This window comes from Centroberyx affinis, unplaced genomic scaffold (genome assembly GCF_046629955.1).
Source record: "Centroberyx affinis isolate AG114_WGS23_722 - 3 ecotype Tasmania unplaced genomic scaffold, CSIRO-AGI_Caff_v1 ptg002746l_1, whole genome shotgun sequence".
In the NCBI taxonomy this organism is placed as follows: Eukaryota; Metazoa; Chordata; class Actinopteri; order Beryciformes; family Berycidae; genus Centroberyx; species Centroberyx affinis.
Genome location: NW_027280910.1, coordinates 259,702 through 278,052, shown reverse-complemented (window position 1 = coordinate 278,052; position 18,351 = coordinate 259,702). Strand labels below are relative to the sequence as shown.

Here is an 18,351-nt window from a genome sequence, read left to right as displayed (position 1 = left end):
GGTGATCAAATTCATGCCATGTTTTTGAGAATAAAAGTTGGGTCGTATAAATCATAATTGCTCGATTGTGCGCACATGAACACATATGCAGATTTTAATGCTATTCCAGAATAACGTAGCAGGCCTATGAGGCAGCTGTAATGCCATTTAACACTTCCACCCAACTTTCACACCAAACACCCACTCATGTAATGTGTGAAGATGCTGATGCTGTGTAGCTAGTGTCAACCAGCTAGCATTAGCAACGCCTACGGGCAAGCTGTAACATTAGCCTTTGCTAGCTTGCTTATTTACACGAGCCAAACGATGGCACTTCGTATATTGTCTTCCTAAATAATAATGTTTAACTGCAAATAGCCAGTAACGCTGCACATTACAGTAAAAAGCTCGACGTACCGACATAACAAAGGTAAAGTAACTAAGCTAACCACTAGCTAACGTTATGACTGTTGGGGTTGAGGAAGCGTATTTGCTAATGTTAGCTAGAAGCTAACGCTAGGTGGCTAGTATGCTAGGTAACTTCCAGTGCTAGGTTGGACAAAAATAGTCGAGCAGTCACATAAGGACATTGCTGTGTTTTCTGTGCATGGGTAGCAACAACCAGCCTTCATGTTAAATTATACTCTTTATAACGATAACAGTTCAATGATGGGCCGAGTTTGAATGTCGTGTCAAAGATGGCTAATGTTAGCTAGATATGCTAGTGATCATCAGGTGAAATCAAGTACCAGCCAGCTGGTCTTCTGATTCACATGGAAAGTTCAGCACAGCAGTAGCTATACTCTGCACATTGCACAGACAGCAATAGTCACACATACTGTACAAACTTTGCGCAAAGGACAGATGTTTTTAGAGTAATCAACCATCCTTATCCAGAAAAAAAGAAAATATATAATTTTGCACTTTATAATAACTTCATCTTTCCTATAGATCTGTGTGATCATGGATCAGACCTGCAGTGCTTCTTCCGCTCCACCTGGTTTGATCGTCCAGGTTTGTTTCCCCGGTGCCCGTGCAGCTGTCCTGGACAACCTGAACCGCCAGCGGGAGGAGGGCCGGCTGTGCGACCTCTCCATCCAGGTGCAAGGGCAGGTGTTTCGGGCCCACCGCTGTGTGCTCGCTGCCTCCTCGCCTTACTTCCATGACCAGGTGGGCCAGGTTATATCAGTGTGCGATATGGACACTGACATGATCAAGTGGTTTGAAAAGTTACAAAAAAGAACTTTCCAAATCTACCATCTGAGGTGATGCGGTTCTTTTTTTGTTTTGTGGCCAGTTTTGTATTCAATCGCCCCACATTCTGTCCAGATGTTCAAAACTCTGCTTTGTTCTCATCACTCAACAGGTGTTACTGAAGAATGTTACAACTGTGTCCCTACCTTCAGTTATGGACCCGGTGGCCTTTGAGAGTGTCCTGAGTTCTGCCTACACGGGCCAGCTGAGCATTGTGCATGATGACATTGTCAACTACGTCACCGTGGCCAGTTTCCTCCAGATGTGGCACATTGTGGACAAGTGTACTGAGATCCTGAAGAGGCCCCGGCCCTCAGCAGAAAGCGCCCCCGGAGAGGCGGCCGCCGCGGCTCACCCCGGCACTTCCTCTCGACAGCAGTCCCCCAGCAGCACCGACTGCTTGTACGTGGAGAGGGAGGGGAGAAGGAAGGAGAGGAAGCCCGACGCCCTGCCTCCCTTGGCTACGTGGAGAAGGCCGCAGCAGTTTCCTAGATGGGGCCGCCCGAGGCCCTCATCAGCCCAGCACTTAGCGGACTCTCAACTGGACACCCTCCCCGGCTATGCAGAGAGTGATTACTCTAGCTGTGAAGAGGCGTGGATATCCAGCCACGCCAAAGCTAGCCACTTTGGTCATGATGGACCTGGCCACAATAGCAGGCATCACGGGGGGTTCCCAGGTGGCGAGGCATTAAAGCAGAAAGTCAGATTTCAACAGCGGGGAGCACCTGTGAGCTCAGAGAGACTGCTTGATAGGAGTAGAGAGACCGGGGAGAGTGATGAGACTCAAGAGAAGAGGAGAATTGAGAAGAGAGGGATTGAGGCAGATGAAGGAATAGGAGAAGAGGTGGTGGAGAAGAAGGGAGGGTTACCACAAATGGGACACTCTGGTAAGAAACACCTGCCTCGCTTCACTGTAAACATATACCCTATATACAGCATATCTATCTATCTATCTATCTATCTATCTATCTATATGTGACCAAACAGCATGAACCTGGCTCATTTATCTCCACTCTCCAGTTTATATTAGAAAAAGTTTGATTAAAATGTGTTTTTCATTCATTCATTAATAATAATAAAAGCAAAATAATGTGTTGATTCATTACATAATCTCCCACAGTGTGCCTGTTTTTCCATTTTGGGTCACAAATTTTCTCCCTGCTGTGTTTTCTCTCTTGCATATTTTGATGGAATATCTGTATGAATTTACCTTCTTGGGTTTGCGTTTTGCATTTCTCCAGGAGCTTTCCACCCAGGTGCAAATGAGAATGAAGAAGCAGGACAGACCGTGGGGAAAGTGAGTGCAGAGGAGACCAAGGAGAAAGAGCAGAGGGACTTGGGAGGAGGTGATCCCTCCTCTGGTTTGCCCGCAGTCCACGCTTGTCAAACAAACGAAGGAGTTCCCGGCCCTTCCTGTCCGGCTCCCACGCCTTCAACCCGGCTGCAGTGGCAGGCGAGTCCCTGGTCTCAACAAGAGCCGAGGCCGCAGGATGGAGCGGGTGGCGGCGGCGGCGGCTACAGAAAGGACGAGGACGAAGATGACGATGAGGAGGACGTGGACTTTGAACGTTTCACAGAAGGGACCTTTGGTGGAGACACCTATGACGAGATCGAAGACGGCACGGGGCAGGTTTCCCAGAGGCCTTTAGTGCCTGCGTCTCCCGATGACAGTAACTTCACCATGGCGGGCTCGGAGGTGAACTGGCCCTCCACCAACATGGGCCAGGCCGGTTCCTTAACCCCCACCTCCAGTCGCCACCTGTCCCCGTCCTCTGCCGCGTTCCCGCCCTCCTCTTCGCCCCCGACCCCGTCCTCGTCATCCTCGCTCTCCCTCGCCGGCGCCCCCTACACGGGCAAAGTTCACTTCTGCCACTGCGGCAAAGCCTACACCCTGAAGAGCATGCGAGACCGCCACGTCAAGATGCAGCACCTCAATCTGCGGCCCTTCGGCTGTCCCGTTTGTACCAAGTCCTTCAAGATGAAGCACCACCTGACCAAGCACCTTAAGACCCACGGAGGGCTGCGGCCCTACGAGTGCGGCCTGTGCGGAAAGAAAGTAATTTGGAGGGACAGCTTCCTGCGGCATCAGGCCCGATGCGAGAGACTTGCTTCCAGCTCCTCGACCAACAGTAACAACGCGAGTGCGGCGGCGGCAGACGTGGACGACGGCTACGGTTATGGATTTGACGAAGGGGAGGCTTTTCTCGCAACGGGAGGGCAGGTGAAAGTGGAGGAAGTGGATTTTCACGGGGAGATGGAAGATGGGATGGGGGGTTTGTTGGGGAGCGTGTCTGGGATTGTGGACGAGCTAAGAACTCAGTCACGAAATCTGGATAGCCATGTTTTTAAACAGGAGGCGAGTGAGAGTTTTAGCTGAAATCGATGACTTGTGTGACGCAGAGGTTTACAGCACTTACTTTGTATGTACATGAGTACATAACGATGTAACTGAAAGGTTCAGTAGTCTGCAGACAAATCAATGCATACTTCTTTGTAAGCAGCCATACAATTTAGAACCTATCTTGTTTTATTCACTTTATGAGTATTTTGAATGTCATGAGCATTTTGAAAAAAGGAACAATCATATTTCTTGCTTCACGTGAACCTTTTTATTTTGTGCAGTGTCATGTAGGCCCGGTTGGGCTGATGTGTAAGTGATGCTGTAGACTGTACATCTGAAAAGGAGCAGTGTTGTGAATGTACTTCTTGGGTCTAAATAAAGTGAAGTTGCATTTTGCACATAAGTTATTTGAAAATGCGATTCACCTGCATTAGAAAAAAAATGTGAGTATGAAAAAATGTTTTTTAGTGCCATATTGGTGTCTCTTCACATTATATAAGAAGAAGGAAATCTTGATATGATAATAATAAAAGGAGTTTTGACTTTTCTGATTCATTCTAGAACAGTGTGGTTCATTCTAGAACAGTGTGGTCCATTCTAGAATTGTTGCTTTGCAGAACTTTAATGGGGCACAAGAGGTCTCTGTTGCTCAACACTGCAGCATCCTGTTCATTGATATTTCCAGAAAATAACAGGTTTTAATTGTGCAAAAGGTTTTCAACGCATTTGAAGACCGCCCCCAGCACCAGCTGTAAACACCACAGTGAGCCTGAAAGGTGGAGAGAGATAATGGCCTGTGTTTTGATGTATTCAGCTGCATTCAGGGGAAAAGCCTATATAGATTTCCACTTCAAAGGAAAATATGAGGATGTAGCGATCAAAGAGCAACTGTACAATAAGGCATAACAAGGAACAAAGGTCCTATTAGGTATAGTATGTTTAAGCATACGAATTGAGACAGGAGTTGGTGTCGGAAGTGGAATTGCACAGCAGATGTTGGGTGTCGGGATTTATTGGGTGAAATTCATATCAGGGGGATGATGTGGGTTAAAAGAATGCTTAAATTGTCTAGAAATCTTGTGAAGAACATGATGGTTTGTGTTGAAAGGATCATCCGTCTAGGAGCTAGTATCGCTCAACAAAGGAATTTTCCTTTTGAGATTTTAATCTATCATTCCAATCATATATACAGTACTGATATACATCTCATTTAATCCATGATATTTTTGTATGGCCGACATTTTGGGCCCATAATCATGAGAGAGTCAAGAAGAACCATCTAGATAAAGGCTCAGTGTATATTTAGCCCTTTATCTGAATAATAAAATGTGTCATGTATAGGAAAATTGCCTGTTACCTCCCTTTGTATGATTGCGGATTTTGAGCCATGGAGCCAATTATCTGAGGAACAATGCATGCTGGGGAGGCGGCCGTGCTAATTGTGGTTTTAGGGGCAGTTGTCCTTGAAAAGTTCTGTCTCAGCAGTATTTCTAATGATGTGAACGTTGTTTTTCCCACTCTTAAGTATTGACAGGGGAATCTAATGAGGATGACTCACTCTTGTTTGTTGTTCACTTCCATGTAGGGCAAAGTCTATAACACTCTGATATTGGATTATTGTTTGGAGATATTCTGTATGATTGGCCCTTAGGGGATATTGCAAGGGTAAGTGGGAGTTTTTTCAGTGATGGTTGGAGGCAGATAGGTGTTTTCTGTTTCTCCCTCTTTAGTTATTCAGTCCAGTGATGATATTACAGTGTCCAGGTTCTCCATAGTCATAAACATCAGAGTGTACATTTAGTTTGAAAAGCTTTGTTGAGAGTTTGTATCACCTGACGGAATAATGATTTGAGTAAATGTTAGCAAATGTAATCTTTGCTCAGTTAATATTCAAGTTTGATAGGTATGAAAAAGACTGTTTTGCTATATGGAAGATATGGTTCTTAGAGAAGATATAATGTTCTGGATGAGATGAGTTTTATGACGGGAATAATAAGAGTCACTCCTTATTTTCCACTGTAACCTGAAAACTCATCTCGTCTGGACACTGGCTTCGACCACTGCACGCTTTATTATTTCTTATAAGATTGATCTTGGAACTGCAAGTTTATTATGCTGTCTGCATTCACTGTAGCATCTTATCAGTCAGCTGAATCTTCAAAATGAAAAACATGTATATGTAATAAAGATAAGAATATATGGCCAAAATATATAATTCTGTCAGATTTTAAAAACATGTAACAGCTCTTCTAAGAGAAGACAAAAGATGTTTATTTCAAGTTAGGCCGAACAATACAAAACAGAGTTTTACATTATGAGGAAACACAACACTCAGTTTTCTAAGTATCAGTTCCTATCCCTATAGCACCACCACATGCCAGCAACCGCAGAAAAACATCTTAATAATTCTTTTATTGACTACTCAACTACAGTGAACATACACACAGCTCATGTACAAACAAGAGTGGCAATATAATTAATTATGCACAAAATAAAATTGACAAATTTGCAAGTCACATGCTGTCCTTCAGTACCGAACTCCTGATGCCACCTAGCCGCTTCCGCTATGACCTTTGATCAACTTACCATCTGACCATCGGATAAAACAAACCTTTTGTTTATCATTTTCTAAATAAAACGTGAATGACATTAAAACTTCAAACTAACACAATTTATCATGCAAACAAATCAGTTGCAATAAATTAGATAGATGCAACACATAGATGAGAAAGCAGACCAGTTGTATTTAGGACTTTTTTTTTCAATTATATAACACTAAGTGCACTTAGAAAGGGCTTTTTATTTCATTCACTTGATAGACTTGAATAGCATCATACTATACATGTTCATTAATTACACTGAGGCATAACTAAACAAAAACTGTTACGTAAAACAATATTAGAGTCCATACTACTTAACATATAGGTTTTTCCAGTTGTATTTTCAAATGCATTTCTTTGCAACATACTTGTCACTCACGCACAACAACAACAACAGCAACAACAACCACAACAACACTCTCAGTCCAGATTTCACACAGATGCCGACACACGGAACGAAAGGTGTGGGGTTTGTGAGTAGCGTTTCCAAAAAAGGCAGCAGGGCTTATAAAGCATCATTCGTGTACAAAATGCAGACAATAGGAGACAAATAGAAAAACAAACACCTGCCATGAACAAACCTTGAACAGCAGACAGCAGACACTAGCACCATCAGACCAAGATACTGGGATGGGTGAGGTGAGAACTAGATTTTACAGTAGAGTGTTTTTGCTATAGCATGACCAAACCCCTGAAAGCCTTAAACAGCTACATAACGACAAAGATCTAGAGAACGCATCCTCAGAATTAGGATTAAAAGACAACTACGGCGAGTATATTGGCATGTACATGTACAGTTCTCCCCCTCAGTGACCGCCTGCATCCCAGCAGACTGGATATTACTGCGCCGATGTCGTGTCACTGCCTCAAAAATATAGGAGACGTGTGTTAGTGGGTTAACATTTCTCGAGGTTGTGAGTCCGCCACTTGCAGATCTCCTTCCTCTCCCTCGTCCTCGTCTCCCATCTGTATTGGATCTGTGGTTTGGTCCTCGGCGGAGAGCTTAGAAGATGGTGCTCCAGCGTTTAGGGGGGGGGCGGGACTTGGTTTCTCCCTGGAGAGAGAAGAGTGAGGAGGAGGAGGAGGATAAGGTGACTGACAAAAACAGTCATCTTCTATCACTAATGATGGCGTCCAACAGCAATCTGGATTTGAGTGAAAACTATGTTACAAGTTGATGATTTAGTTTAAAGAATTTGACTGTGATTGTCGAATACTTCACATTTATTGGGATTCAGGAGGATCATCCTCACTGAAGATGAAGCCTCAAGAGGGTTGAGGTAGACAACATGCACAGAAATAATGCAGTATCAATGAATATGTAAATGAGAAACTGAAGTGAAGTTATGGTTTACATGTGGTATTACCCAGTGTGCCAATGTTGCACATAAGCTTGTTAATTTATTACGATGATAGGTTGTTGTAAAAGCATGTTGATGCTGTATCTCTAATAGTAAATTAGCTGAATGAAGACTACATGAACTGAAATGATGAATCATTATAGTTACGGCTACTGCACATAATACTACTCACTGATCTCTGATGATAGCATCACTGTTGCATTCAGGCAAACACAGATAAGAGACAATATTTGTCAGGTCCATTCTTTACAGGTGAAAAGTAATTTTTGGGGAAAGGAGGAGTCAAACGTCAGGTGAGCTCACCAGGTTGAAGAGTCTGGACAGTGTGCTTTGGTCTCTGCGTCGTCTGAGGGGCGACTTGGTGCTCTCAACACGCGGCGACGAGGCCTACAACAAGATGCTTTATAAGCACAGGTGGAGAAAGGCTGGACCTGAAACCAGGACCTGTTGTTGCTTTGTATAACCCTTAACCAGAAGGTTCAATTCAATTTACAACGATGGCCTGCTTTGGCTTTTGTAAGATGAGACACATTTGACCCAAGGTCGTCACAGAGTTGTTAGACTAACAAAATGCTAAACAGCGTATAGGCTAATTGATTTTAAATGCTTTGTTACACTGTGCTCAGAATACCAATCAGAAAAGGAAAGTATTGCTGTTGTCGGACAAAAAACACACACCTACAAAAAGTATGTCTTTCAGGAATGAAGAAAAAAAATGCTTATTTTGTCAGTAATGCACAAAATTTTGCACTTTATGCACGTTTTGCACAAATATCTCTTTACTCACCATTCATTCTTTTAAATTGCATTGGGATCGACCTTTTTGTATTTGTATTTGTATTGCATCTGTGTTTTGTCACTGAGTTTTTATTGTGTCTTGCTGCTAGCTGAATTTCCCAGGTGGACGATAAAAGTGAATTGAACTGAACTGAATGTACTTTTGAAATGATATTATGAGTTTTTAACAGGTTTCAAAGGTCTAAGGGTCATGAAATTCGCTCAGTACATAAGTGACCACAACCTAACCTAACTTTCATTACAGGTAAGTTAAAGAAAAACAACACAATTGCAGGTATGTGGTTTCTCCACAACAGCAGCAGTACTGTATGGAAGAAACAGCTGACTCTATTCTGTGATCTGTTATTGTGGGAGAGTAACATGAATGAGACAGGAAAGGAGGGAAATATATGAGAATATGAAAGGACCAGATTCAGATAACAGCAACCTTTAGGGGAAAGAGAATGGATTACAAACACATGCTGTAGTTCACATTGTTCTGACCGACACAAAGGACATGACATGGACCAGGACCAGGATCAGGGCCAAATCTCTGACACACAAACAGCAGAACAGCTCGCTCTCTGGACAAACGAAGAAGACACCAAGGAGGTGGGAAACCAAAACAAATGGATTAGTGAGTCATCGCTGGCACAGAGGGATGGAGAGATTATAGAAAAGCATAGGCGAGAGAAAGAAGAAGAAGAGTAGGAGGATAATGAGGCGGAGGAGGAAAAGGAGGAGTGTGATGCAGGCCAAGAGTTCCTGAGAGAAAATGTTTACCGGCTGTGGTTCATAAAAAGTTGAGCCGTTTCAAAGTCATCCAGAAGCAGCGAGTCGCTCTGGATTGAAGCAGAGGGGGAGGGAATTGAAATATAATAAATTTACCAATAAGCTGATGCCTGTCTGTTTCAATTATGATCTGATGACTAATGACAGAGTAAGAAAACATGGTTTAAATGAATGAATGAACCATTCAATCAATCTGTCAGTGAATGAAACTGATTTGATGGAGAATAAGTTTTGCCTTTCAGCTAATATGTTCGAACGGATGTGAATCAGCATCTGCTGTTCAGAGAAGCGTGATTCCACTGGCTCAGATATAAAAGACGTGAAGCAGTGACACAAAAAAAGACAGAGACAGAAAAAGCAACAGAGCCAGGAGAGTGTACAGGTTAGGTAACAGGTGCAGACAAAGGAGCCGAAACATTGCAAAGGAGCTCTCTGGAGACGCTTTCTTAGGGGATCATTGTACTGTGGTTACACACAGAGCGGTGAAGTCAGCACAGGGATTTTGTTCAATCTGAGAAGGAAGATTGCGTGACGTACCAAGCCCAAGACTTCCCTCCACTGGACATGAAAGAGAAACAGACAGTGTTTTGATGAGATGAGATGAGATGATTCAGAGGGAGAGTGAACTGGTACCAGCATCCGCCTCTTTGCAAATTGAGAATGTAGCTACCACACATCTGAGAATCCATCATTTATAGGGATTAGGTGGCATTATCAGCAGGGATGTAGTGGTAAATAAAAAGGTGGGTAAACTCTGACCTCCAGTTGGTGATTATCTTAAAACAAACTCTACAAAATAAAAATTACAGCAGTCCAATACTACTGTACTTGCTATGAGGTAAACTATGCATTTAAGTTTCAAGTAAAGTGGGTTTACGCTCCACTACATCCCTGGTTATAATGAAAAGTCATACAAAACTGCAGCTGTTGAAAGCTGGCATTGGTAATTATGATGGAAAGCATTAGTATTGCACAAAATCACATAGGGGTGATGCCATGTACCACCTAATAAAAAAAAAAACATTCAGAGGACAGATTGATAAAAGCTAAAGGTGATGATCACTTCACCACACGATGCAACTCTGCATTGTAACTCTGCAACTCTGCATTGTAACTCTGCAACTCTACACCTCTGGAGTGATTGGCAAAACAAATATTGTGGAAAATGAGACTCACCCTGGACTTAGGACGAGGAGAGGATACCTGAGAAACACCAAGCAACAACAACAGTGTGATTGATTGCACAGGGCAGGAAATATACACCAACAAACTCCATTTTGAATGAAATATAAATGGTTTAGTTTGAGTTTCTGATTAAAATTCTCCAACTTCCCTTTCCGTTATCAGTGTAAATGAGTTAGTCATGCAGTATTGTAATCAGCAAGGGAGCTGAGCAAAACAGTTTAGGGTGCTGTTTGTGAAACACTGTCATGCTAATGATGCCAAAAGTTAGCTCCAAAACAAATCAAAAGAAAACACTGTGACAACTTACGCCAGATCTATTCTCTATTCTGACTGATGCAACTCATGGCAGTTTCAGAGTAATACATCAAAATCAACCAAGTTCATAAGTCCAGAAATTTGAAAGTTTTCACAGAGTAAAACTCATAACATCATATGACAAAAATGACTTTATGTCCACGGTTTAAGTTAAATACATAATTGTAAAGACATGCACATTATCTCCTCTCGCTACACAATATTAAACCTGATCATTTTGAGGCTTTTAACTTAATCCAAGACACTTACAATGCTTCTGAAGAAATGCACAACAGCGTTTTCGTTGGCCCGGCGGCGGGAGGAGGACTGCTGGGGTGAGGTGGCCAGGTGACCCCGGAACGACCCCTGCAAGGGTCAACACAGGTCAGGCAACTGTGAACATTTTGCATAGGATGGTATGACACGATGCAAAATAATAATAAATGTTATGTATGTGCATCATGGAATCAGGATTTTAGTCCCTCATGTGCAGTATAGCTTTAAAGTATTGATAAATCTTCATGTACTGGAATATTTGTGATAGAAAAGCATGAGCCTGTCATTATAAAACCTCCTTGGTCATTACCTCTGAGTAAGCTTTTTTAATTCATGCTTTCCTTAAATTTGGTCCCAAATTACCTTTTTTAATGCATCAAGACTCTCAAAGTCCCAGAGAAAGAAACAAAATGAAAGTACAATTAAGAACTTATTTCATCACACATGATGTAAAAGCTAGAAAGTTGGATAGCTGCCATTTTAAATCAATTCAAGAAGAAGGATGTCGTCAGAGTGTCTACAGCGATAGTGTGGATATAGTGGAAATGGCTGACTCTTCATCACCATCACACCACTTCAGTGTGAAGCCAGTCTTTCACAGGTCCCTTCTCTTTGGGTGTGAAATCACAGCTAACCCAGACTTCAACTTCTGCTTCATTACAATCTCACACATTTAACCATCTCTACCACCAAAGCAGAGGCCATTCATTCACATGCTGTAGTCTGCCAGTAAGTGAAAGAGACAGACATTTCTTTTCTCAATCACTGTGTATTTTCTATCACTTTTCTTTATGTTTTATTAATGGAAATAGACCAAACTAAAACGATAAAGCTGTAGATATGTGGAGACCTATCTTCATGCAAGCCCATATTCCCATATATACATTACAGTGCATAACAGAAACCTGGGATTCTGGTCTGGATCTGGTGTTTATCTTAGTATAACTGCTAAAATAAGTAACATTTTCCACTACACAGAATCTGAACTGTCACAGATCTGATATCCCTGGTGCTAGAGTGAGTGCCTACACAGCAGGCTTGGGTGCTAGATGAAAGGGGTTTGAGTGGCAGCGGGTGGCTTCAGGGTTATCATGTGGGCTCCTCCCATCACAGCAGCTTGTCAGTTGTCTCAGGACCAGCCTTCTTCATACCAGCACTTATCACACATCAGATACTAAACTCACCAACACTGCGCTGGCACTGCACCTATACTTAGCTTAGACTTACACTCGGCCATAACATCTCAGTGGGTGTTTATTGGAGTGTTGCTGGAGGATTCAAAATACGATATGCCAAAGGAGACATAGGGAGCAAAGCTGACATACTGAGTGAGATTAAATATTCCTAATTTAGCTCAGATTCAGAACAGTTTTGAAAAGAAAGAAAGATCTGACCTGGACAATAACTGGAGATCAAATCTTTGAGTGGAGATTAAAATCTTTTGAATTGAGTGGCAGGTCTTATTGCTGTGACAAACAGCAAACATAAGTCATTTTATGAAATGAACAGTTAATATATTTAAGGATGTTAGTGCAAGTGATTGGCATCAGCAACACATCTATATTACTAAAGCAGCCCCTTAAAATTCATTATCTAAAATTACAACCACTAAAATTACAACCACTAATGGATCCCAGTCTATGGTCTTGTAATTGATTGATTCACCATGAATGCTAGTTTGGCCAAAGGAAATTAATAAGATTACTTTTTAAATCTTTAGGGAAGGTTTTCTTTGCATGAATCAATTTTTTCCAGCAGCACGCTGCTTTACTATCATGCAGCACCTCGCTTCACACTCAAATCCACAGATACAAACCACTGGCCAGCTGCTAGTTGCCTGAATGTCTTGCTATGAGAAGGTTTCCAATTCAAATCTCTGAGTTTCTGGATAGGGAAAGTGCTCCATCAGCAACTCCGCCAAAAAGCCCTTTAGCAAGGCACTAAACCTGAGCAGCTCCTTGATGTGAGTGTGTGAGTCTGTATGACTCCCCTCCCCCAGCATGTTACTGTAATTAAGAATGTGTTTTAAGTTCAGCTCCAACTTTTCAACAAGTTTATCTTACTTGGAGTCATTTCCTGGAGTCATTTCAATCAATCCAGAAAGCACTTGTATCACTATTTTAGTGGAAGCCAAGGAGCTAAAAGAAAATCATGTGTCTAAAAATAAAAACACATGTAGCACCTTCCAAACATCAACAATAAAATAAGATTTGTGTTAGAAATTATTTTTAGCCCTACTGACTTCCACTAGCATTCTGCTTCCAATATCTTAAAAAAAGACTGTTTTATGTGTTTTTGTATTTGTTTGTTTGTTGTGGATGGTCTTAAAGATCCAGTCAAAGCCAAATAAGACTTCTTAACAACCTGAACTATCCCTTTAAATAAGTGTTGCCCAGATGCTCACCTTGCTCCTCTTCTTTTTGTCCCCTCCAAAGAAGCTGCTAATCTGATCCATGAGGCCAGGGTTCTTCTTTTTCCTGCCCAGCCCGAAGGCGCCTTGCCCTGAGGTGCTCGCCGTGGCCATGCTATCTGTGGGTGCAGTTGGGTGGGGCTGACCGCTCTGTGTCTGCTGTATCTACCACACTCTGCGCTCCTGGTACTCCTCTTCCAAGCCAATCCAAAGCCCACAGTGCCAACACCCGGCTGTGCCTCTTCAGGGATGGTTTGCTGCCCGTCTGACGCAGAGGGGCCGTCTTTGAAGGTGTCGTCTGCCGGTCCCGGGGCACCATGGGAGATGAGGAGGGTCAGGTGGGGGTAGGCGGCGGCTGTTGCAGCAGCGGTGGGGGGGGAGGGGGGATTGAGGGGGGGGGGGGTCCGCGGCTCTGGCTCGGCTCCAGGCATTCTTTGGACCTTCAGTGCCTGTGGAGTCAGTCACTGCCGCCCTCTGCATGGGCCGGCCATTGTTCCTCTCCCCATCTGCCTCACCCGGGCCGCAGGGACAACAAGGGTTATCTATGAGCCTGAACTCACACCCTGATGCAAAGCAACCCGCCGCACTGTGAGGCCATTGTTGAGATGGCTCATATATCTTCCTAATGGATTGTATTTAAATTGGATGTACAGTCGGCCGGATTAACATATGGAATGGAGTAGAAGATAGGAAATGCCTATTGTGTGAAAGATGTCAAAGCCTGTGAACACGGTCCAAGTGTCTGTGGTTGTACAGTAATAAAAAAAAACAGAGTGAAGACTTATGGTTAGCTTGCATGTCTGGAATGTCTGCATTTCTCTGTTTTCATACTGAAATTCAATGAAACCCACACCATACCATACCAGCTATTACAGCAAGGTCATGACCCAGGGAACTTCAAAGGAACTTGAATTTTGACCTTGCACCAAATAAAATCACCTGTTTATGTTGTTTTGATTAAATCTAAGATGGACAGTGAAGGCAAACATGCATACTGGACGTGGAATATAACATTATTTATTGATCCGAAACCATTTTTTTATTGTTGTTGTGAGAGCGATGTGTAGGATTTCTTTCATCTTTCATCTTGGGTGCTTCAGTCCAAATATCCAAGAAAGTTTGTATGCGTGAGATTTGCTGTGAGTTTTTCTTTAATTTTCCTTTGTGCCACATAAAGAGAGAAGTCCTGGATGTGTTGTTTTATCCAGAGTGGCTGCAGCAGCCAAGGAACAAAGCAGGATCTGTTGCAGGGTAAGTTGTGTTAGAAAACACCCATGCATCAGAATATTAATATTTTGGAACAGATGCCTTTTGTTGTAGCTGCCTCTTATTTCAAGTCAGAGAGTAACTTTTAGAGAAAAGTTCAACTGATTTCAACTGAAATGTGGAGGAGTGAGGCCACACATGAATCTATTTTCAAAGCTGAACACATAGCAAATGAAAACAGATGAACAGGGTGAGAGCAAACAGAGTCCCCCAAAGACATTTCAGAGGTAGAAATATATATGAAGGCTTTCATTACAAAACAATATATATCCTTTTTGGGGAAAAAAATTGCTACATGAAAATAATCAAGCAATATTTGAAAAACATAAATGATTCTGTCCTCAAAAAAACTATTCTATAAACAAATATATAAAGATGACTACTAACTTCAATACTAACTAACCAGAATGTGCTTCACTTTCATGCCAGCAGTCAAGAGAGAAAAAAATAAAAGAAAATTATGGATCTCTCATTTTAGAACATAAATATGTTTTTAATGCTATGATCCCAGATCAGTATACTAAACGGGGGAAATTAAAACTAAGAATCAAGTCAAACTTAGATCAGACTGTGAAGCTCTAAATCATCAGAGGAAATGAGGAGCTGAAATAACATCTGGGGATAGATCAAGAAAAATGTGAATCCCAAAACACAAATTTCAAAGTGTTGGATTGAGACAAAACAGGACAAAGGAGAGTGGACAGTCCAGTAGAACAAGGGTTTTGTTTTCCTTTATTACGAAAGCAGGAGACACAGGAGAGACGGTTCTGGTTGGACTCGATCCCAGGCCCACAGGGTTTATGTGGATACAGAGACGGCCTGGGAATTGAAGTGTGATCTGGGACACAAAATGAATAATTTTACCTTGATCTGCTTTCCCAGCTTTTGAAAGTAAGAAAATATTCTTGTCTGAGCCTCCAGAGTGGCTGGCTTTGGTGGCTGACCCTTCATGAACTCCCATAGAGATATAGTATGTGCTAAAAAATTTAAAAAAAAAAGTGAAATGAAAACTAAAAAAAGAACATGTTCTGCCAAAGTGAAACATCACTTTAAGAAACTCACTGCACTGCTATATGTCATGGTAACACTTTTAGCTTAATGATAATTGTGCCAGTTGTCTAGTTTTCCTTCCTCACATCACTTCCTTCACATTATTTCTGGTGTCTGCACATAATCAGCATAGTTGGAGATATCAGCGCTTGTTTTTCTCCTGTCAGAAGAAGCCATTTGCTGCCATTCGTTCTTGTGCAGTTTGAAAAAACAACTTCCACAGACTTGAAAATTGCCTGAGCTAGATAATCCATCACAGTTAACATGAAGCCTTAATTTGGTTTTGGCGAGGTTCTGGTTTATCGTTATTTCATTGTGTTGAGTTGAGTGTTTTCACATCAGCACTACGCTCTGCTGACTGTCAATCACCTGAGAAGGAATGGAAGTTTCTGCTTGGAAATGATGCCGCAAAAACATGTCGCCTTGCACACTTTATTGTCACATCTATGTCTTCTTATTTAGGGTGTTAGCCAGGACAGCAGTTATTTTCAAGCTGGTTTGACACAGTAAGGCTTGTGTTTTTTAAGCTATGAAAAATGAGTAGCCTAAAGGTTAAAAAAATCTAATTGCATTGCAAAATGATTGTCCCAATGTAAACTAGCTGTATAAATGGGCCATAACTCTAAATGACACCGGCATTCTCCTTTAACATCGCTCACTTTAAACTTCATTAGCATTGCTCATATTCTTAATGGGGTGAAACATTTGACCCAGGTCTGCTGAGCACCAGGCCAACCAGCTGCTCTCTGCTTGTCCATGATGTAGACGCTAATATGAAAGCATTTATCTTCACTTGGCTCAAATTCAGCTCATTCAGTATAAACCAGCCACAGAGGAAAAGCCAAGTCAGAGGAAAAAACACAAATCCCATCGTAAAAGTGAAGCTACTCGAGGCCTTTTGAACTCGATGCTGAGCGGGTGGGTGCAGTCCTTCATCTCAACATGTGCCTCCATACCATAGTATGCGGCCTAGATGGAGCCAAAATGGCAGGACGGTTTCCTCTATAAATGCGGTGACACGGGGAGGGAGACATGTTTGTCCGCTCTGCCACGCACACAGTGCTCCATCTGTTCGGCCTATAGGGACGCAGCTCAGCGCAGCGCCCACACACCTGACGGAGATAGGGTGCAGGAATGCGGAGCGTGGGCTGACCACACTGCCTGTGCCCTCGTGTCCAGAAGACTCTTGGATTTGTTCCTGGGGGCCGGGAGGTCGAGGCGGAGCGCGGTGGAAACAATAGCGGCCATGGAAGAGAGCTGTGGGACACAAACACGGGAGATATCCTTGAACCCCGGCAGGAATGTTGATCTAGACCAAGACACCCACCTAGAGAGGCAGCTGAATATCTGCTACTTCACTGGGCATTGTGGAGAGAGGAACCCACCAGGGAGGCACCGGGGAAGAAAGCCCTCCTCTGTTCCATCACATGTGGAGAAAATGAACACATGAGACAGTTTGGTTGGACTCAATTAGTGCAGATAATTGCAGCACTTTTTATAAGTCCTAGAAGTCCTCTGTGTGTCCCTGTAGAATTAGTTTGATACTGAATGGAACAGTTTTAGATGACTAGATTTGAGCTGAGATTAACTCTAAGTAGGCTAAGAAAAGATTAATATGTGTGTTCCCCTTTTTTTCTTTTTTAAATTAGTAGTATCCAGTGAAAGAAAAAGTCTGAGGTGTCCTCTCAATATTGAGCTCAAAACTGCTTAAACACCATCAGTGTGTAGCTGTTTTTTGACTACATTTAAAACCACAAAAACACCCCTGAAAGACATTTTTCACTCTCCAGTTTTGCAACAATCCTTCATTTACAGCAGCAGCGCCTCGAAAAAATATCCTGTGGCCCTGAGTTTGAAACAAGAGAGCATGATATTGTTGTGATGCTAAACAAGTGATAGCATTATGCTCGGGCCCTGTACCACGGCTCCTGCCAAATGTTGATGGAATCATTGGCTTTCCACCACAGAGACATTTGCATTGAGTTGTTTACCAGCCAAGAGGATCAGTCTGAGGACGCACTGTGGGAAAAAAAAACCTCACATCTTACAGCTGATCCTATTAGTTCAAACAATGGGAATTTTCAGAGACAATCAAGACACAAAATGCCACAGCAAATCAGCATTACACAAAGTCTTTAAACAACACTTTTGACTTGAAAACATCCCGACTATTTATCACCGTTGATCAAATCCAAATGTATAGTCCAATACAATTAGATGTTGTTTCATAAAAATGAGGAAGCAGGGAGGCTTTTCTTGGCCTGAGCGTCCGCTGCATGGTGTCATCATGGTGCTGGTGATCATAGCGATGCTGTCATCTATAGGCGAAGAGGTCATCCGGGGTTACAAAGAGTCACACACAAGCTTTCTAACTTTAAAGGAGTTTTGAAACAGAATCACTGTTGGTGTTTCCTCCTGAGGTGAGAATCTCATCTCTTCGTGGTTTGGGAGGGATACACTTGAACTGAGTATAGAGCAGACGAAGTTGTAATTTGACACATCAGTTGACAATCAACTTTATGTGATGTGTTGTCTGATGTAATCTTTGGAGCGCCAGGCTTGTTGCTTCAAACGAGGCTTTCATGAGAGTCTGCTTGTTTACAATGATAGAAAATCGTTTGATTAAAAATCTCTTTTGTTGTGTAACTGCAGCTCCCAAAGAACAGCGTTTCAACAACAGTCTTTGACAAATGTTTGCACTGTTTTTCTTTTTTCGAGGCACTTATACACTGGAACCCTTCTTGTTTCACTGCATTAATCGCAGTG

General features: G+C 42.5%; 2 protein-coding genes across 2 annotated transcripts; one reads left to right on the top strand and one right to left on the bottom strand.

Moving 5' to 3' along the window:
• Nucleotides 1-58: 58 nt before the first annotated feature.
• zbtb22a (zinc finger and BTB domain containing 22a) lies at nucleotides 59-4,050 on the top strand. The gene is made up of 4 exons (XM_071535682.1): nucleotides 59-409; nucleotides 931-1,149; nucleotides 1,346-2,120; nucleotides 2,475-4,050. Exons 2-4 carry the CDS (start codon nucleotides 943-945, stop codon nucleotides 3,608-3,610), a joined length of 2,118 nt encoding a protein of 705 aa, XP_071391783.1. The 5' UTR covers nucleotides 59-409; nucleotides 931-942; the 3' UTR covers nucleotides 3,611-4,050.
• Nucleotides 4,051-5,844: 1,794 nt separating this feature from the next.
• mbpa (myelin basic protein a) lies at nucleotides 5,845-13,510 on the bottom strand. Its single transcript, XM_071535679.1, has 6 exons — nucleotides 13,264-13,510; nucleotides 10,854-10,949; nucleotides 10,281-10,307; nucleotides 9,642-9,662; nucleotides 7,839-7,922; nucleotides 5,845-7,228 (listed from the first exon to the last, which is right to left on the bottom strand). The coding sequence occupies exons 1-6, from the start codon at nucleotides 13,381-13,383 to the stop codon at nucleotides 7,178-7,180; spliced, it is 399 nt and encodes a 132-aa protein (XP_071391780.1). The 5' UTR covers nucleotides 13,384-13,510; the 3' UTR covers nucleotides 5,845-7,177.
• Nucleotides 13,511-18,351: the final 4,841 nt, after the last annotated feature.

What these genes read in the sequence shown, in the direction of transcription:
- zbtb22a (XM_071535682.1), top strand. Translation starts at nt 943, where the DNA reads ATGGATCAGACCTGCAGTGCTTCTTCCGCTCCACCTGGTTTGATCGTC. An exon ending in CGCCTTACTTCCATGACCAG is followed by an intron (nt 1,150 to 1,345) that starts GTGGGCCAGGTT and finishes ATCACTCAACAG; the next exon opens with GTGTTACTGAAGAATGTTAC. An exon ending in ACCACAAATGGGACACTCTG is followed by an intron (nt 2,121 to 2,474) that starts GTAAGAAACACC and finishes GCATTTCTCCAG; the next exon opens with GAGCTTTCCACCCAGGTGCA.
- mbpa (XM_071535679.1), bottom strand. Translation starts at nt 13,383, where the DNA reads ATGGCCACGGCGAGCACCTCAGGGCAAGGCGCCTTCGGGCTGGGCAGG. An exon ending in ACAAAAAGAAGAGGAGCAAG is followed by an intron (nt 10,950 to 13,263) that starts GTGAGCATCTGG and finishes TGACCCTTGCAG; the next exon opens with GGGTCGTTCCGGGGTCACCT. An exon ending in TGTCCAGACTCTTCAACCTG is followed by an intron (nt 7,229 to 7,838) that starts GTGAGCTCACCT and finishes TTCTCTCTCCAG; the next exon opens with GGAGAAACCAAGTCCCGCCC.